Genomic DNA, 20,867 nt, shown 5'->3' on the forward strand with positions numbered 1-20,867 from the left:
TCGCTGCAAAGCTATTTTCAGGTCTTTCCAGATATGTTAGATTGGGTTCAAGTCCAGGCTCTGGCTGTTCCACTCAAGGACATTCAGAGACTTGTCCTGAAGCTCTGTATTGTCTTGCCTGTGTTCTTAGGGTCGTTGTTCCAGTCTGGGGTCCTGAGCGCTCTGGAGCAGATTTTCATCAATGATCTCTGAGCTTTGCGCCGTTCATCTTTGCCTCGATCCTGACTAGTCTCCCATTCCTTGCCACTGAAACACATCCACACAGCATGATGCTGCCACCACCATGCTTCACCGTAGGGATGGTGCCAGGTTTCCTTGGCATTCAGGCCAAATAATTCAATCTTGGTTTCATCAGACCAGAGACTCTCTTGTTTCTCATGGTCTGGGAGTCTTTAGGTGCCTTTTGGCAAACTCCAAGCGGGCTGTCATGTACCTTTTACTGAAGAGTGGCTTCTGTCTGGCCACTCAACAAGAAAGGCCTGATTGGTGGAGAGATGCTTGTCCGTCTGGAAGTTTCTCCCATCTCCACAGAGGAACTCTAGAGCTCTGTCAGTGACCATCAAGGCCCTTCTCCTCTGACTGCTCAATTTGGCCGGGCGACCAGCTCTAGGAAGAGTCTTGGTGGTTCCAAACATCTTCCTTTTAAGAATGATGGAGGCCACTGTGGTCTTGGGGACCTTCAATGCTGCAGAAATGTTTTGGTATCCTTCCCCAAATCTGTGCCTCAGTACAATCCTCTGTCTGTGCTCTCTCTATGGCTTGGTTTTTGCTTTGACCTGCACTGTCAACTGTGGAGCCTTTTTTATAGACAGGTGTGTGCCTTTCCAAATCATGTCCAATCAATTGAATTTACCACAGGTGGACTCCAAGTTGTAGAAACATGGAGTCAAGGATATTCAATGGAAATGGGATGCACCTGAGCTCAATTTCGAGTCTCATAGCAAAGGGTCTAAATACTTATGTAAGAAAGGTATTTCTGTTTTCACTTCATCATTATGGGGCATTGTGTGTAGATTGATGAGGGAAAAAAACGATTTAATCATTTTTAGAATAAGGCTGTAACGTAACAAAATGTGGAAAAAGTCAAGGGGTCTGAATACTTTCCGAAAGCACTGTAGATAATGTTGATGTAGAATCCAGTTCACCCTCCTAGTATATCAATAGTGTTAATCTTCGTCTCTCCTTTCATGGTTCAGATAACCTCAGACGCAGCAGCCCAGGCTGTTCTGTCCCAGAACGTCACTGTGTACCAGCCCCCCATGCTCTCTCCTGAGGGCTCCCCCCAGCACTCCCCCGGCTCACAGAGGGAGTGTGGCTTCATGCCTGCAGGCTGGGAGGTCCGCAATGCCCCCAACGGAAAACCCTTCTTCATCGACCACAACACTAAGACCACTTCCTGGGTGAGAAAGCAAGCACCTGCATACCACCACTCTTAAAAGGACATGCAGTACCAGTCAAAAGTTTGGACACACCTACTCATTAAAGGGTTTTTCTTTATTTGTACTATTTTCTACATTGTAGAATAATAATGAAGATGTCAAAACTATGAAATATCACACATGGAATCATGTAGTAACCAAAAAAGTGTTAAACCAATAAAAATATATTTTATATTAGAGATTCTTCAAAGTAGCCACCCTTTGCCTTGATGAGGCACACTCTTAGCATTCTCTCAACCAGCTTCGTGAGGAATGCTTTTCCAACAGTCTTGAAGGAGTTGCTGAGCATATGCTGAGCACTTGTTGACTACTTTTCCTTGACTCTGCGGTCCAACTCCTCCCAAACCATCTCAATTGGGTTGAGGTCGGGTGATTGTGGATGCCAGGTCATCTGATGCAGCACTTCATCACTCTCCTTCGTTAAATAACCCTTACACAGTCTGGGGGTGTGTTTTGGGTCATTATCCTGTTGAAAAACAAATGATAATCCCACTAAGCGCAAACCAGATGGGATGGCAAATTGCTGCAGAATGCGGTGGTGGCCATGGTAACCTTGAGTTCTAAATAAATCACTGACAGTGTCACCAGCAAAGCACCATCACACCTCCTCCATGCTTCACGATGGGAACCACACATGCAGAGATCATCCGTTCACCTATTCTGTGTCTCACAAAGACACGGAGGTTGGAAGCAAAAATCTCAAATTTGGACTCAGTCTAAAGGACAGATTTCCACCGGTCTAATGTCCATTGCTCGTGTTTCTTGGCCCAAGCAAGTCTCTTCTTCTTATTGGTGTCCTTGAGTAGTGGTTTCTTTGCAGCAATTCGACCATGAAGATCTGATTCACGTAGTCTCCTGTGAACAGTTGAGGATGTGTCTGTTACTTGGACTCTGAAGCATTTATTTGAGCTGTAATTTGAGTGTGTTAACTCTAAGGTAACTCTGGTTCTTCCTTTCCTGTGGCGGTCCTCATGAGAGCCAGTTTTATCATAGCGCTTGATGGTTTTTGTGATTGCACTTGAATTAGCTTTCAAAGTTCTTGACATTTTCTGGATTGACTGATCTTCATGTCTTAAAGTAATGATGGCGTGTCGATTCTCTTTGTTTATTTGAGCTGTTCTTGCCATAATATGGGCTTGGAATTTACCAAATATGACTATCTTCTGTAACCACCCCTACTTTGTCACAACACAACTGATTCTCAAACACATTTAAGAAGTTCCACAAATTAACTTTTACCAAGGCACACCTGTTAATTGAAATGCATTCTAGGTGACTACATCATGGAGCTGGTTGAGAGAATGCCAAGAGTGCAAATCTGTCATCAAGGCAAAGGGTGGCTACTTTGAAGAATCTCAAATATATATATATATATATATATATATATATATATATATATATATATATATATATATATATATATATATATATATATATATATATATATATATATATATATATATATATATATATATATATATTTTAAATGATTTGTTTTACACTTTTTTGGTTACTACATGATTCCATATGTGTTATTTCATAGTTGCAATGTCTTCACTATTATTCTACAATGTAGAAAATAGTACAAATAAGGAAAAACCCTTGAATGAGTAGGTGTGTCCAAACTTTTGACTGGTGTCGTTTTTCTTGATCAGGTCACATGATCAATAAATACCCCCAGGCCCTACCTATAGGGTCTAGTCACGCATCATCATGGCCAGAATGACCAGTTATCCACTGGACAATACTGCCATTCTCACTGCTCCTTCCTGTTTGTGTGACTTATTTCCTTTTTATCTGGCTGTGAACAGGAAGACCCCAGGTTGAAGATTCCTGTGCACATGAGGAGGAGACCTTCGCTAGACCCAACTGACCTCGGGCCAATGCCGGTAAGCTTTACAATGATATCATATCCAATAGCATTCTAAGAAGGCAATTAGCAGCCCAGTGTCATGAGCCTCTTAAAGTTGAAAGTTGCTGAGTGAATGGTTGATTTTAAGGGAAAAAATATGTGAGTAATGTTTGTGCTACCCTTATCTTAGCCTGGCTGGGAGGAGAGGGTCCACAGTGATGGGAGGATATTCTACATAGATCACAGTATGTATGACATGTACTACAATTTGTCAAAATGAGTGAAAAATGCAAATGCCGACTACCAATGCTGAATAAATCTGATGTATTTTCAGACACGAAGAACACACAGTGGGATGACCCCAGACTGCAGAATTCAGCCATAACTGGACCAGTAAGTATAGATGATATTTAAAAATAAAAATAATTTAATGCTATAGTTAGAGATTTTTATGTATTAGATTCCGGGAGAGGAATTTTAGGAATGCAATATGGCCCATTCTCTTTTTGGAGTCAGGTTCTCCAGGTTGGCCATAAAACCGAATAATTCATCATGTGTTCATAATTGATTTCCGGTCATTGGATCTCCTATCCTTGTCTATTTTAGGCTGTGCCTTACTCCAGAGACTATAAACAGAAGTATGAATACTTCCGGAAGAAGCTGAAGAAACCGGTGAGCAATGTTTTTCCCAAGACAGGGAATCATTGTAATTACTGAAGGCCCTATGCTCTTAATGTTCTGTTATTACAGCTAAACCTCACAAATAGGTCAGATATACAGCATATTCACACTGTAAAAGCCTATCTTGTCTTTCTCTCAATCATCCTCACAATATCTTCTATGACATTTAGTCCAGCTACATCCCCTGACCTGATGTCCACTCACTCAGCATGCTCTATCTCCAATTCCAGGCTGACATCCCCAACCGCTTTGAGATGAAGCTCAGGCGGAACACAGTGCTAGAGGACTCCTACAGACGAATCCTGTCAATCAAGAGGGCCGACTTCCTGAAGGCTCGGCTGTGGGTGGAGTTTGAGGGAGAGAAGGGCTTGGATTACGGTGGCGTGGCCAGGGAGTGGTTCTTCCTCATTTCCAAGGAGATGTTCAACCCCTATTATGGGCTGTTTGAGTATTCTGCCACGTGAGTCTCGATTTGAATGTGTTAGAATTCCATTTTCAGGCAAGGAAAAATGAAACAGGCCCTTAATGGAGCTGTTAGTGAATAACATCTCTGATAGCATTATGAATCATTTTAATGATGGGATATGTTCTGGAATGGATCAGAGAAGGATTTGGATGACTTTAGAGCTGTGTTAAGTTTCTCCTCTGCATGTTCTGGGGCAGGGACAACTACACTCTGCAGATCAACCCCAACTCAGGCCTCTGCAATGAGGACCACCTGTCCTACTTCAAGTTCATTGGCCGTGTGGCAGGCATGGCTGTCTACCATGGAAAGCTGCTGGACGGTGAGTCTCACTGCTGGTGATTTCACTCATGAACTTTGTGTCTGTTAAAAGTTCATTAATTCGAATAATAGTAGTGTGACATGAGTGTGTGTGTGTGTGTAGAGAAACTAAGAGCTGAGGACTGCTCTATGCTAGGGCCACAAGGATTAGGCGTGTTGCACAGATCCTGACATGTTTTTTTCTAGCCTTCTTCATCAGGCCTTTCTACAAGATGATGTTGCAGAAGCCCATTACTCTACAGGACATGGAGTCTGTGGTAGGTACCTAATACTATCTAGATTACTCTCACATCTTCCCATCACCTCATCAGATAGTAGAGATGAGATAAATCAGACATCTATAACAGTGTTTTACCATTAGTGGTAATGGTGTTTGTGTGTTGTTATTTCAGGACAGTGAGTACTTCAACTCCCTGAAGTGGATATTGGAGAATGACCCGATAGACCTGGATCTGAGGTTCACCATAGACGAAGAGCTCTTTGGACAGGTGGGACCTGCTTCCTATTTGTTGTTTGGCCCAAGTATTTTCTGTTCTTGTGCCTATTGACTGAAGGGGTTTTAAAATTGATGCTAAGTGGTACTCTGGTATCAGTCATGCTGACATCACATTTCCTCCTATTTAGACACACCAGCATGAGCTGAAGCCAGGAGGATCTGAAATAGTAGTCACCGATGACAACAAGAAGGAATACATCCAGTAAGCACCAGAGCCCTCTGCTGGTAGAAAGAGGAAGCACGCCTCATACTCACTGCCATGTAGTGCTGTTCAGCTAGTTAGTTACCTGTAGGTGACCCACAAGTCACATATTTGACGGGTTTGCAAATGGACAATGAAACCACCACCCACCACGTCTGCATCATTAGATAAATTAGCAATTATTAGGGCTTTTGAATGCTTCCATTTCAAAATAAACATTTTTTTTCAGTCTTGTCATGCAGTGGAGGTTCGTGAACAGGATACTGAAGCAGATGACTGCATTCAAGGAGGTAAACACTAGGTTTTATTGAGATGTTTTGATTGAGTTGTGATAAGATTGAAAGAAACGGTTGACTTATTGCGTGTTCCTCTCTCTTGTCTTAGGGATTCTATGAGTTGATACCCCAGGATCTCATCAAGATCTTTGACGAGAATGAGCTGGAGGTGGGTCTCATTCCTATCATTCTGAGATGTATGCATGACTGAGAGCCTGTCTTTCCAGATCATTGAGTGATGTTCTGTCTGGGTTTTTTTTTCTCTAGCTCCTGATGTGTGGCCTGGGAGACGTGGATGTGAACGACTGGAGGGAGAACACCAAGTACAAGAATAGCTACTGTCCCAACCAGCCTGTCATCCTGTGGTTCTGGAAGGTAAGAGGATACTCCACCACTAAAGCAGAAGCCTCTGGATTCTAGAGTTGTTTTTGTTAGGGATGCACGATTTATTGGTGACCATATCGGTATCGGACGATAATTGGTTAAAAATATTATGTCGACATCTGTCTGATGTGGAGACAAAGGACAATGATGGGGACTGAAATGTATCCGCTATTAGTGGCGGAGACAAACTGAGCGGTCTGTGGCATTTTTTTTTTAAGGTGGTCGGCGCAACTTGAAGAAAAACTCATCCTATGAATTTGGCTTTAGCGTCCAAATGGTTTGAGCTATTAGCTATTATTAGTACATTCCTGAAAGTGAAAACTCCCAGGAACACATTGGATATCGGTAAATATCTGATATCGGCCCAGAATTTCCACATCGGTGCATCCTTAGTTTTTGGGTGAATTCTCAATATTCATTCCAACTATTTGAATTATATTTTGTCATTCTCAGACTGTTCTGCTGATGGATGCAGAGAAGCGTATCCGCCTGTTGCAGTTTGTGACTGGCACCTCCCGGGTCCCAATGAATGGCTTTGCAGAGCTCTACGGTGAGTCCTCTTCTCTACTTCTCTGTATTAAGACTCATTTGTATAATACAGGGTACATTCTAGGTATGTTTTTAACCATTTTGTCATTACATAGATTGATATGAACTTTGAAACATGGATTCTGAGTTGTAACCAGAGGTGTTTGTATATGATTCTCTCCTCCTAATCTTGTTTTATGTTATGAAATCACAGGGTCTAACGGACCACAGCTGTTTACCATTGAGCAGTGGGGAACACGAGACAAACTACCTAGAGCCCACACATGGTGAGTAACTAACGATACAGCAGTTTGGCTAATAGTCCTACCTGGTTACTGCAACAAATGTGCATTTGAATTTGGTTTTGTTTTACCGTCTTCAGCTTCAACCGGCTGGATCTGCCTCCCTATGAGTCGTTTGAGGAGCTGAGGGAGAAGCTACACATCGCCATAGAGAATGCACAAGGCTTTGATGGAGTGGATTAGGGGAGTGTGTGGTCTATGGCGCAGATGTTAAAATGGCAGTTACTGCCAGTGAACTGAGGGCTAGCACCAAGTTTTGTGCTGTAGTTCTGTTTTAATGCTGATAGAACACACAATATTCAGGTCCAGACCTGACCTGCCAAGCGCCTGAGAATATGGAGAACAATCACAGACAGCAAAGTCTTTGGTGCTCCTCTCTCCTGCACAGTGGAAGGGATGGATGATGAGTGAAAATCACTTCTTAAATCACTCTTGGTCTGTGAAGTTTACAAATAGTTTTTTTGTGTCTTGTAAATATGTATGTATACTTAAACCAGATCTATATACAATTTATCAAATGCATTATATCATACAGATATTACTGTTCATCTATGATAAATATTCTATCATGAGGAGATTGACATTGGACTTCGATATACATTACCGTATATACACTGGTGTCGAAAGCGTTCCACAGGGATGCTGGCCCATGACTCCAATGCTTCCCACAGTTGTGTCAAGTTGGCTGAATGTCTTTTGAGTGGTGGACCACGGGAAACTTGAGTGTGAAAAACCAAGCAGTGTTGCAGTTCTTGACACAAACCGGTGAGCCTGGCACCTACAACAATACCACGTTCAAAGGCACATAAATCTTTTGTTTTGCCCATTCACCTTGTAAAATGGTACACAGACACGATCCATGTATCAAGGCTTAAAAATCCTTCTTTAACCTGTCTCCTCCTCTTCATCTACACTGATTTGAAGTGGATTTAACAAGTGACATCAATAAGGGATAATAGCTTTCAGCTGAATTCACCTGGTCAGTCTATGTCATGGAAAGAGCAGGTGTTCCTAATGTTGTTGTTTTTTTACAATCACAAAGTATGTGTCTGAGCAATGGACAGTGAATGCACCTTTTGTATAGCTTACTGGGGATATCACAGTAGTGACGACTCCACATTAGACTCCATTGAAAAACCATGTTGCCATTGCGCTCTCATTCTTGCACACACACTTGCAAAATATGTTTCCTCTGCTGATTTTTTTTTATTCAGTGATGGATGTATTATTTTTTATTCCGCTATTCCAGGGCTCTCAACCCTGTTCCTGGAGCATTACCCTTCTGTAGGTTTTCACCTCCAACCCCAGTTGTAACTAATTAATATAATCAGGAGCGCTGGATTAGGGTTGGACTGAACCTACAGGACAATAGGTCTCCAGAAACAGGGTTGGAGAGCCCTGCTCTATTCATGGGTGTTGTAGAGCAGTATAATACTCTATTTTTAGTACATGTATTTTTTTCAAATTGCTCTATGTAATAACTCTATTGAATTAATATCAAGAAATTGATAGTATCAATTCTCAAAGATTTCTGCGAATGTCTTTTTTAGCCTTTGATTATCTTGAGGGAATTAACTGTACATATGCAGTGGTGTGCTCTATCAAAGAATGTATTGTATGAATGGTACAAAACATGTTTACACTATCTGGTATGTTTACAGATTGTTGAAGGAAAATATGGTATTTTTAATTTATCTTAAAATCAAAATGTTATAGTTGTGCATTTATAAGGTAAAGCACTTTGTTAAAATAGTTATAAAAGTCTTAGTGTCTTGATCTTTGCCAAACTATCAATTTCAGAATGCATACGTTGAGTATGATTTCATGCTAAAATCCTCTGCTTTTAAGTGCACATTTGACTTGAGTACATTTTACTTGCCATGGAAGGAAAAAAAGCACATTTCATTTCACTGGTAATTAAGACTTACATTACAAATGAAGGCATTGTAATTTATCATAGAATTTGATCATCCCAATCTTTGACATGCTCTTATCCTTTAGTTGAATGGATCTATTGTTAACATCCGATACTCTATCATTCATTATTTTAAGAGATACTTAATTTATATATTGTGTCAAACGTAATTCTGACAACTAAGTGGATTTTATATCAATGCTTTAATGAAATAAAACTTCTGTATCTTGTTGAAAACAACATGTTTTGATTGCATACCAAAGTAAATGGCAACATATTTAGAAAATCGAATCAATTGAAAATGCCACCTTATCTTCTTTCATATTATTCTGAACAAAAATGTAAACACAACATGTAAAATGTTGGTCCCATGAGCTGAAATAAAAGATCCCAGAAATGAGCCAGATGCACAAAAAGCTTATTTCTCTCAAATATTGGACACATATGTTTACATCCCTATTAATCCTTATTAATCCCTGTTAATGAGCATTTCTCCTTTGCCAAAATAATCCATCCACCTGACAGGTGTGGCATATCAAGAAGACAATTAAACAGCTTGATCATTACACAGGTGCACCTTGTGCTGGTGACAATAAAAGGCCACTCTAAAATGTGCAGTTTTGTCACAACACATTGCCACTGATGTCTCAAGTTTTGAGGGACCGTGCGATTGGCATGCTGACTGTAGGAATGTCCACCAGAGTTGTTACCAGAGAATGTAATGTTAATTTCTCTACTGCCTCCAACACCATTTTAGAGAATTTGGCAGTAGGTTCAACCGGCCTCACCACGTGTAACCCATGCCAGCCCAGGACTTCCACATCCGGCTTCTCACCTGCGGGATCATCTGAGACTAGTCACCTGGACAGTTGATGGAACTGAGGAGTATGTATGTCTAATAAAGCCCTTTGGTGGGGAAAAACATTCTGATTGGCTGCGCCCCTGCCCAGTTGTGAAATCCATTGATTAGGGCCTAATGAATTTATTTCAATTGACAGATTTCCTTATATGAACTGTAACGCAGTAAAATTATTGCATGGTGCGTTTATATTTTTGTTCAGTATAGTTGTTCGATATCTACAAGCCAGAGGATTACTTTTATTCTGCACTTTTTGATGACAGAATTTGTCTGTTTTAAGACTAGTTCATTTCTCAAGACATGCAGCTCTTTACTATTCAGTATGTGTCATGTGCTCTTTAAGTCAACTGCCATAAGCACTTTTTTTGTTATATACCTTTAAAAAATTTATTTTTCCCGTCCTCACCGGGATACCACAATGAACACTGCCTACGTATTGGCTGTGTTCGAGCGCATCAAATCAGTGATGTAGTGTTAGTCAATTTGGACTGATTCTAACTTCATGCACACATCCCAGGTCAACCACAAACCTAACTCTAACCCTAGCTTCATGTCCACCATCCAGATCAACCAAAACCCTAACTCTAACCCTAGCTTCATGTCCACATCCCAGTTCAACCCTCAACCAAAACCCTAACCGTAGCTTCATGTCCACCATCCAGATCAAACAAAACCCTAACTCTAACCCTAGCTTCATGTCCACCATCCAGATCAACCCTCAACCAAAACCCTAACACTAACCCTAGCTTCATGTCCACCATCCAGATCAACCCTCAATCAAAACCCTAGCTTCATGTCCACATCCCAGTTCAACCCTAGCCTCAACCACAACCCTAACCGTAGCTTCATGTCCACAATCCAGATCAACCCTCAACCAAAACCCTAACTCTAACCCTGGCTTCATGTCCACATCCCCAAATAAGTGAATGGAAGTCTTCCCCTCTAAAGCAGGCAGGGCTCATTCATACGATTCAGCTTAACCAAAACTGTCCTGTTTTCCCCAAAGTGCTGGCTAAAGACCAACACCCCCAGGCTGAAGGGTCAGGTGGTAGGTCACACACAATTGAGGCCAGCCTTTTAGATGCTGCTGGGGTCGGTGAGGATGGGTCTGTATGGAAGCAGGATGACACTGGGCTTGTCCAATAGCAGAAGGCCTTGGATGTGCCGGATACCCCCGTTTTAACCTATTGATCTGGCCCCAGAGCTCGACCTCCATCCATGTGCAGTTCTATCTTCACTCCACCCCCTAACAGTGTCGTGTTGGCAGGTGCCCAAAACCAATTCCTAATCGAACATCCTCAAGAGACCCCCCGCCCCCCCCTTCCCATGTGAGGGGTCACCATAAATGAGGCTGCATATTCACTTTCACATTTTATGTAAGTGCAGGTTAGCCTGGGTCACAAACAAACATCTTTCTAATACAATGATTTGTTAGGACAGTACTGTAGTATATCTCTATGCAGCCTACTGGGTGTTATCATGATGGATCACATGGTTGTAGTAATATTACATAAGAGGATCATAGTGTGTCCGCAATGATTGTTCAGACCAACAAACAATATTAGGCTAAGTGATTTTAGTTATTACAGTCATAAGGCACTGTAAATCAATGTGAGTTCAAAATTAGCAGATCTTAAATTAGATTTTTTTTTTCCAATGAAGAATCATAAGTCCTTGTACTTGCATTTTAACTTGAAATATTTCACGAGTTCAGTTATATTTCCTAAAATAGTTTTGTATCACCACTTTTACGCCTTAGCTTTCATCCATTTTCTCTTTGTTGAAGTGCACACCTTGATCCTTGACTGTGAGAATCAGCTTTTGGTTTGGTTATATTTTGGGCTGGGGACACTCAAGGACACAACAGCTGGGCCTCGGGCCCTGCTGCTGAATGAGAGTCCAGAGCAGGGAGGAAGGTCAAACTCACTCCATAACACAACATGGACACTGGATCAATATCTGCATTTAAGCAGCAGCTGTCCTGCTCCTACCAATGCTTCCTAGTAATTGCTGAGACTAGTTCTCAGTGGTGGAGAGAGTGCCTCATTTCCATAAACAGTTTTTTCTCCTCCAGAGTGACCATTTGCAGTGCAGTTGTCCTGTTTGACATGGAGTGACTTTTACCGGCCCATGTTGAAACAAACATAAATGTATCTAGCTTTACCCATATGCCTTCATAAAGGTCTATGTGACCGAAACATTTTCATTTGTCAATTATGTTTAATTACGCAAGTATACACAATGAGTTCTTCTACCAGTTCTCTATATCCATGTCGTCACTTTCAAAGTGGGAACATTGGTCAAGATGTTATATGGACCAAATTTTTCAACACCTTCTTTCCGTTGGTCAAGTGTCCCTGAGTTGTCTTAAAACGCATCATACTGGTGTTGGAATACAGCCGTGTCCTTGAGAGCCATTAAAAATAAATGCATGGTGTAAATAGTATATGGCATTGGCAACTGATAGTGTGTAAGGCCAATATGCCAAGAGCTTTTAAAAGTTTTAAGATGTCTGTAAGTGTCTGAGCATTATGCAATGGAGGTTGCTATTTTAATGACACTTTAGAGTTATGTTGGGGGATATCTCACAAAGAAAGTTACTGAATTATTGAGACTAACTGGGAAGTGTTATGATGCTCTGTCAACCTAAATACTTATGATAGGTAATTATCACCACACTCTTTATTTTCCTCTTGTTCTCTAACTGTGGCTATTAGCAGTCTTAACTGCAACTCCTTTGTGTTAGAATACAGACTCGTCATTGAGGGGCATTACAAATAAATGCATGCTTGGAAGACAACATGATAACCAGTGGTGGAGAAAGTACCCAATTGTCATACTTAAGTAAAAGTAAAGATACCTTAATAGTAAATGACTCAAGTAAAAGTGAAAGTCATCTGGTAAAAGTTTCAAAGTATTTGCTTTTTGATATACTTAAATATGAAAAGTAAATGTAATTGCTAAAATATACTTAAGTATTAAAAGTAAAAGTATCAATAATTTCAAAATCTTTATATTAAGCAAACCAGATGGCCCGATTTTATTTGATTTAAAAAAAAAAAAAATACTCATAGCCAGGGGGACACTCCAACACTCAGACATAATTTACAAACAAAGCACTTGTGTTTAAGGAGTCCACCAGATGAGGCAGTAGGATAACCAGGTAGGGTCTCTTGATAAGTGTGTGAATTGGACCATGTTCCTGTCCTGCTAAGCATTCAAAATGTAACAAGTACTTTTTGAGTGTCAGGGAAAATGTATGGAGTAAAAAGTGCATCACTTTCTTTAGGAATGTAGTGAAGTAAAAGTTGTCAAAAATATAAATAGTGAAGTAAAGTACAGATACCCCAAAAACGACTTAAGTAGTACTTTAAACTCACCTTGTCAGGTGTAAAATATGTTATATGCTTTGTTGGACCAATATCCTTTTGGCTATATAGTATCTGAAATTAAATGCAATACCTTGGTTAGAGTGGAAATTTGATCTACAGTCTAGCTAGCTGGTATAGGATGTTTCTGAGTAAATCTGAATGGACTTTTGAACAGAAAATTGTTGGGATAACCTAATATGAATAAACACACGCATGCACACATAAATATTAGACCCAGAATATAACATGTTGCCCTGGTTCTTTTGGCAGACAGTATGATAAATTATTTATTGCATATCCAAACTATCCACATGAACTACAACTCCAAAGCCCTTTCCACACAAACACACTTTTCCTAAGGAACTGATGCTTACCAGGAATTAAATTCTTAGTAAGCAATAGACCATAGTCACACCTTGCACATTAACAACTGTGAGTTTCATGGTGGGTTTCCTCTAGTCATCATTCAACACTGCACTCAAGGCAGGATAGCTGTGCATAATGCTCCCCAGATCTATGAGGGCATGTGGATCATATTCTCTCAATGATACTCAATCATGTTCCATGGTTGAAACTCTATAGCCTTGTTTATTTAGGTATGTCTATGTCCAGGTGAATTATCATTCTAATTCCCAAGCCTCTTAGTTATCATTGAATTATCATGGATCCTGATGAGTCATCAAAGTAAAGGTCTGCTCCATGTTTTCAAAAGGCATAAGGGAAATTAACAAACCATATGCATTAATCGCACAGATGTGTTGTATGCATTAACTTTCGTGTATTAACTTCACAGTGACACCTGACCAAAGTATACCTGCTATGGCACTCATAAAAAAATAGAAGTGATCAAGATGTTGGCCTGTGTATTGATTCGCCGACTGATGGTGGCAAAGGAACTCTCCCATACATCTCCACCATGAATTACTCAACCGTAGAACACAGCACTGGGTGGGGTGATGTCCATCTGCTCCGAGGAAAAAGTAATCCCTGCTGCGATCAGGAGCGCAGTCACTTTCCTCTTGGATTAGCACGTAGTTCGACTGGAGGTAGTGGCTGAGAGAGTTAGTATGCGAGAACAATTTGAATAAATGGAGTCTTTTAAAAGGAAATTATATCAGCGCTTCCTGTTTTTTGCGTTTTTCCTTCCAATCTCAGGTAAGACAGTTAACATTGTGTTTGAGTTTATGTCAAATTGAAATGATAGTGACTGATTTAGTGGTGGGAAAATGCCGAACTGGACATTGAACGTGTGTCCATACTCATAACGTTACTCCTATCCTAACAGGGGTTGCTATTTAAACTGATAAACACGAAGTTAGTTGAAGTTAGTTGAAGTGTTCTGTACTAACGAATATACCACATTGAAGAGTTTAGCCTTAGTTGCGATTTCTATAGATGAATGGACGCACTGCCACTGCCCGGAGTTTAGGGGGCAATGAAATGGCCACGCTGACAACTGACTGCTTCGACTATTGCCATATGTAGGCTATATATTTAGATAAACACAGAACCTATACATGTTTATGCTTGGTTTTTGCTTGTGTCGCGAGTTACATGATAACCCGGGTTTCTAAATAAAATTGAATACGTGCAGCACAACAAAGCAATCAGATACACGTGGATTGTGCAATAATACCAGCCCTGGTTTGAGATATTGATAAACGCAAAAAAACATATAGGTTAGCAATTCCTAACTCATGTTATGTTCATTCAGTACATACAAATTCATTATTATGTCAATAGAAAAACTGGCTACTGATTTTCTCTCCATAAATAATCCACTTTGACGTTTGATACAGTCAATTAAAATAGGCAATTAACAATTAATATAATGTTGTGTAAATTGCCGTGGGAAGTAGCTGCTCCGAATATGGTGATCAGCTCAATGTTTAAAATATATACATATATATTGAAATTGATTTCCAACAATTTAATTAGTGAATGGTGTTGGATTTTTTCTTCAAGTAGCCTACATCAAACCTTTTTGACAGCTTGCATTTTTCCCCTTCAGCAAATGTGCAGGCCAATTTGATTATCAAAGTACATGTGGTATTTCTGAAATATATATAGTAGGCTACACTGGCCTATCATTTAAATAGGACATGCTTTCATCTATTCATTTACCTAATCTCCGGTGTTGTACCATAGAGACATGGGACGGGGTCCCCCAGCTCAGATGGAACTTGACCAGATCAAGTATAGTGTTTGTTTATTGGAGAATTTGTGTTATAGAAAGTATTCAAGTGTTATAAAGTGTTATGTGAAGTCTTATACTGGTGAACATGCCTCAAAACATGTTGCCTGGGTTTATTTAGCACTAGTGAATTCTGATAAACCAAAGGTAGGCTACAAGGTTTGCAGTCTAAAGTGTTAAATTAAATGGTTATAAGCTGTGAATCCCATAGTGAATCCCATAGTGTTCTCAGAATGGTTCACAATAAATTAGGAATTGTTTAACATGAAACTATTAGTAGCCAACAGAGCAATTAATATTTCCATTACGACATTAGATGGTTGAAGCCATCACATTTGATTTGGGAAATTATAAAGGCTTTTGCTTCCTGCCTGGATTGTTACTTTATTACAGCTGGCGGTCTTATCATTGAAAGGGGAGCTACTTATGATTTTAATGCTGGGGAGTGCAATAAAACATGTGTGACTGAATGGAGCCATGAAATCAGTGACTTCACAGCTTTGTGAGACATGAGTAATAGGATTCAATTGGAGCAGAAAGAAATGAAATAGGAGTGCTGTACCTCAGTACACCGAGACCTGCTTGCTGTTGGATGGGCTCCAAGCCCTTGCCTGTAGTCACTATGATGTTAACATGCTTTCAAGTGTAGATCCTACCAAAGCAATATGCCTGTGGACAAAGTAGAATAGTTGTAGGTCCTGGCCTAGAATTGTCGCTAATTTCATCACATTGCGTCTTCTCCCACTCCAGCCAGGCACTGACTCTGTTCTCTTCTCTTCCCCACAGGTGTTTTGTGTTTTAGTGAGTTATTTTTTATCAAAGAGCCCCACGATGTTACTGTCATGCGGAAGGATCCCGTTATATTGGACTGTCAGGCCCACGGAGAGTCGCCTATTGCCATCAGGTGGCTTAAAAATGGAGTAAAAGTTGCAGAGAACGACCGCGTCTACATTCTCTCCAACGGCTCACTTTCTATTTCGGAGGTGGAGAGCAGGAGAGGAGACAAATCAGATGAAGGGTTTTACCAGTGCCTCGCTCAGAACAAGTATGGAGCCATCCTGAGCCAGAAAGTCTGTCTTACAATTGCAAGTAAGTATCATACTGGAGTTGTGTATAAGCATCACATGGAATAATGGAGAGGTTATGCAGGGCCTCCAACCTTTGGGCCACAGAAGATGTACATCATTGGTCATGTTGGTGCCTGGTCATGGGGAACTTCATAAACACAGTAGAAAAGTAGACAACTATTTACATTGGATGTACATTGTACACTTACTTACTTATGATAAGTAACATAAACCATCCACATTCTCCTTCGAATCTTTAGTTACTGTGTAGATACATATAATTACCATTTCATGTAACTGCATAGGATCTGTGTGACTTATTTTAATGTGTTTAATACTTTGAAAGGTTAGCCAAGCCTTACTCTGAGGATGTTATGTCATTGCATGTCATAATAACATTTACTTGATGAACAAAGGAAGTCATGAGTCACAATTGTGTTTTCATCTTGAAAGCATGGTAATGATATCCACTTTAGTGCAGGGCTTGTACTAAGCTCACCTCTATCAGCACAAGTTCTTAACTTCTTAGCAGGTATACAACTGAACAAAAGGTTTCATGTACACTCTTAGAAAAAAGGTTTCCAAAAGGGTTCTTCTGCTGTGCCCATAGGAGAACCCTTTTGGGTTCTGGGTAGAACCCTTTTGGGTTCTGGGTAGAACCCTTTTGGGTTCCGGGTAGAACCCTCTGTGGAAAGAGTTATACATGGAATCCAAAAGGATCTACCTGGAAACAAAAAAAAATTATTCAAAGGGTTCTCCTATGGGGACAGCCGAATAACCCTTTTAAGTTCTAGAGAGTACCTTATTTTCTAAGAGTGTAGAGCCACAATCCTCTGTGTTGAAATGATGATTTAACAGAGTGAGAGATCTTGCTTGTAGTTATCTGCTAAAATGTTTGCTGACATAGTCATTGGGGAGGCATAAAATAGGCATTTCCCAGCTCTGAAACCGAGGAAAAGGGGGTCTTTCTCTCATCACCATCAGGGTGCTATCATTTTCTATGTTGTCTGGTGCGTCTAATCTCGTTTCTTTCTTCGCCAGTGTAATGCCCAATGTTGCGTTTTGGGCATTCCGGTTATCTAATCCACCTAATAGCTGAGGAAAGGAAGGCATTGGAGGCTTCAGTGGTGTCATTGGGGGGAAGGGGGGTTACAGCCTTCAAAGTTTGGGGCCTTAAGCCAAAAAGATACTCTGAGTAGAGGAGAATATGTCCATTGGTGTGCAAATGAGGGAGCTGCAGGTTTGAAAGGTTAGGAGCTGTCCAGGATGCCGGTTACACCAGTGCTAAAGAGCAGATGACCCCTATTCACTGGACTGGGCTTTCATGTCGTTGCTCCATGATCACTGGGAATTGTTCTTTTGGAATGTTTTTTTTCTCTCCCAGTAGCACGTATATGAGCCTGCTGCCTATTTTTTTAAACGGCCAGTGGAGCAGCTTTAGCCAGAGCTGCTCTTTAGGGACCCTGTTCCCTGGTGTCACCACCCCCCAGGCCATGTTTCTTGCTGTGCTTCTTTTGCACAAAAGAATTGGTCTTTTTTTCCCTCCCTTGCATTCCTTTTCACAGGGAAACCTGAGCTTTTACGTGGCATTTAAGACATGCACCCATCCAAGAATATTGTGATGGTTACTAATTCTAATTGTATATGGAAAAGTTAAGTCCTGATCCATGTAGAATTGGGCAGGATTGTTGTGAAATAATTTAGTTGTTAAAATTGTTAAAATGATTTACCGCTGTGAGGTCATGGTTCCTGAAGAGCCCACTGGTTGGAATACCATTCTTTAGGAGCACATCTCCTGTCTGATATGATCCTGACAATCCACTGACAAGTAGATGTTGAGAGACAAGAATGTGTCAGTCCTGGTTCAGTTCCCTAAGCTGACCTATAAACCTATAAAACAAACAGACACCATTGATAAAATGTTTGCTTTCCAGATAGGCCTAGATTTATATGTAAGAGAGAAAAAGTTACTATTTTGGGGCCTTTACAAGCACTTTTGAAATGACTCTCAGGGTAATCGCTCATGGACAGATCTACGTAAACATAACCGGTACCATCGCATCTGTTGGGAAGTAATGGGAATTGTTGGATAATGAGCAGCAGTAGTTACAGTGTTTGGGTTTTTCGCCACTGCTTATTTGGACAAATCACGATTTTGCAAGTATCTTTCGTATTCCGGAAGGGGAGGGGACATTTGGCCCGTAACTTGTGAAGAGAGAGGGTGAAGCTCCTCGTTCTACCATCTCTTGATCCCTTCTCTTAACATGTATGGACCCAAAACTTAATCGAGCACCTGACCAATAACGCAAGACTTTTGTTCTGGGTTAATCGAGATTACTATCAGGACAATTGAGTGCAATACAACCTCAATCTTTTTTTGTTTTGGAAGATGCCACACAGACTTGTAGATGCTACACCAATAAAATACAGAGTTAATGAGTCTTGATTTGCATGAGGTACATGAAAACAGTGACTGCCTTAAAGCCACTAAAATGACTTTGACCCTCTCAACAGCTAGTTTCAGTCCGCTATTACAGTGGCCTGTGTCCTTACTGTGATTTTTACAGGACGCTATGTGTTTGTAGTTTTATTAATTGAGAGGGTTTGCTCTTTTATATTATGAACTTAAGAGGTGATAAAGGCTGCCAGCGGAGTTTATAGGCTTGTTTTAAAGGGACACTTAGACCTGCTTGACGGTCTATCTGGAAGCTCATAAAATTTGCACATACCTGAGAAATGCTCAGTGGTAGAAAACAAAGGTGGCAGTGGGGGTTGTCGAGAAACACACACACACACACACACACACGCGCACACAATTTTGAATTTGCCGTTCACTCATACCACAGCCTTTCCTTGAGTGTCTAAATGGCCAAACTTTATTGCATGGCCAGCCAGTGAGACAGAGGCTAGTGGTCTCCTCACTATGGTTTTCTGCTCTGCTACTCTGAAGAATTAATGAAAAGCTTTTCACTCTGGCCTTCTTTGTCCACCTTGCCCCCAACTGCCCCCTGACTAAAATGAGTTATTAGGGGGCATTTGTTTGTCCAGAGATCAATGGTTAGGACAGCTGGGCCTATTCACTGCTGAAAGGGTAATTATGACAATGGCACTGCAGAGTTTGATTAAACTTTTTAAATTTAGATTTTGTTTTTTAAAATCAAATTTGATTATACTAACTTCAATTATGCTTTTTCAATCAACTCTTTTTAAGTTTGAGAAAGTTACTTTTTGTAAATGATATGACTTTCCGACATGGCCTATTTGTTTTGTATCCTTAGGTCTTAAGATGCTTTTTATTGATGTTACTGTGCCCTAGGTGTCATTTATGATGCCCCTGGTTGCATTGAAAAAACACTCCTTATTGACTGCTGTGAAAAGATTTCAGAGTGAGCGTTACTGTGGCTCTGAGCTTTTCATGTGTTGCATCCTTCACCAGGAAGATTGTTTGTGCAACATGTGGGGGACCTTTTGTACCTTCTGCCCAGAGGCTCTTCTCACCTCTGGCCTTAATAGATATCCCTCACTATCAGTCATGCTGCCAAGTCCTTTCTGACTCTGGCCTTTAGAAAGACTGTGGCATTATTTAACAAAAAATAACACTAAATTTGGTTAATTGTTTTTTTATTTGATTTATTTCACCTTTATTTAACCAGGTAGGCCAGTTGAGAACAAGTTCTCATTTACAACTGTGACCTGGACAAGATAAAGCAAGAGGGTAAGTAATAATATGGGGATGAGGTAGTCAGGTGTGCTATTTACAGATTGGTTATGTACAGGTACAGTGATTGGTAAGCTGCTCTGACAGCTGATGCTTAAAGTTAGAGAGGGAGATATAAGACCCCAGCTTCAGAGATTTTTTCAATTCGTTCCAGTCATTGGCAGCAGAGAATGGGAAGGAAAGGCGGCCAAAGGATGTGTTGGCTTTGGGGATGACCAGTGCAATATACCTGCTGGAGTGCGTGCTACAGGTGGGTGTTGCTATGGTGACCAGTGAGCTGAGATAAGGCAGGGCTTTACCTAGCAAAGACTTATAGATGACCTGGAGCCAGTGGGTTTGGTGACGGATATGTAGTGAGTGCCAGCCAACCAGAGCATATAGGTCACAGTGGTGGGTAGTATATGGGGCTTTGGTGATAAAACGAATGACATTGTGATAGACTACATCCAGTTTGCTGAGTAGAGTGTTGGGGGCTATTTTGTAAATTACATCGCCAAAGTCAAGGATTGGTAGGATAGTCAGTTTTACGAGGGTATGTTTGGCGGCATGAGTGAAGGAGGCTTTGTTGCGAAATAGGAAGCCAATTCTACATTTAATTTTGGATTGGAGATGCTTAATGTGAGTCTGGAAGGAGAGTTTACAGTCTAACCAGACACCTAGGTATTTGTAGTTGTCCACATATTCTAGGTCAGAACCGTCCAGAGTAGTGATGCTAGTCGGGTGGGAGGGTGCGGGCAGCAATCGGTTGAAGAGCATGAACTTAGTTTTGCCAGCATTTAAGAGCAGTTAGAGGTCACAGA

At 40.7% G+C, this 20,867-nt stretch overlaps 2 protein-coding genes across 4 annotated transcripts in view; both read left to right on the forward strand.

The window, feature by feature from the left end:
* LOC110526425 (E3 ubiquitin-protein ligase NEDD4) overlaps positions 1-9,258 on the forward strand; it is a 50,285-nt gene extending 41,027 nt beyond the window's left edge. For 2 of the 3 annotated variants that reach the window (XM_036980819.2, XM_036980821.2), the window contains 16 exons: positions 1,197-1,400; positions 3,251-3,328; positions 3,482-3,536; positions 3,626-3,684; positions 3,898-3,963; positions 4,203-4,432; positions 4,636-4,757; positions 4,943-5,013; positions 5,149-5,244; positions 5,381-5,454; positions 5,684-5,744; positions 5,839-5,898; positions 5,997-6,104; positions 6,567-6,663; positions 6,856-6,928; positions 7,024-9,095. In XM_036980819.2, coding sequence (XP_036836714.2) covers positions 1,197-1,400; positions 3,251-3,328; positions 3,482-3,536; positions 3,626-3,684; positions 3,898-3,963; positions 4,203-4,432; positions 4,636-4,757; positions 4,943-5,013; positions 5,149-5,244; positions 5,381-5,454; positions 5,684-5,744; positions 5,839-5,898; positions 5,997-6,104; positions 6,567-6,663; positions 6,856-6,928; positions 7,024-7,126 — 1,557 coding nt within the window. In that variant the 3' untranslated portion in view covers positions 7,127-9,095. Of the gene's footprint in view, positions 1-1,196; positions 1,401-3,250; positions 3,329-3,481; positions 3,537-3,625; positions 3,685-3,897; positions 3,964-4,202; positions 4,433-4,635; positions 4,758-4,942; positions 5,014-5,148; positions 5,245-5,380; positions 5,455-5,683; positions 5,745-5,838; positions 5,899-5,996; positions 6,105-6,566; positions 6,664-6,855; positions 6,929-7,023 lie in introns of all 3 variants that reach the window. The other variant, XM_090238692.1, reaches the window with a different exon arrangement.
* Positions 9,259-14,065: 4,807 nt separating this feature from the next.
* LOC110526426 (protogenin A-like) overlaps positions 14,066-20,867 on the forward strand; it is a 44,857-nt gene continuing 38,055 nt past the window's right edge. Inside the window, exons 1-2 of the mRNA XM_036980822.2 lie at positions 14,066-14,243; positions 16,069-16,371. Of these exons, the coding sequence (XP_036836717.2) occupies positions 14,177-14,243; positions 16,069-16,371 (370 nt within the window). The 5' untranslated portion in view covers positions 14,066-14,176. The remainder of the gene's footprint in view (positions 14,244-16,068; positions 16,372-20,867) is intronic.

This window comes from Oncorhynchus mykiss, chromosome 6 (assembly GCF_057628025.1).
Source record: "Oncorhynchus mykiss isolate SJ-2025 chromosome 6, ASM5762802v1, whole genome shotgun sequence".
In the NCBI taxonomy this organism is placed as follows: Eukaryota; Metazoa; Chordata; class Actinopteri; order Salmoniformes; family Salmonidae; genus Oncorhynchus; species Oncorhynchus mykiss.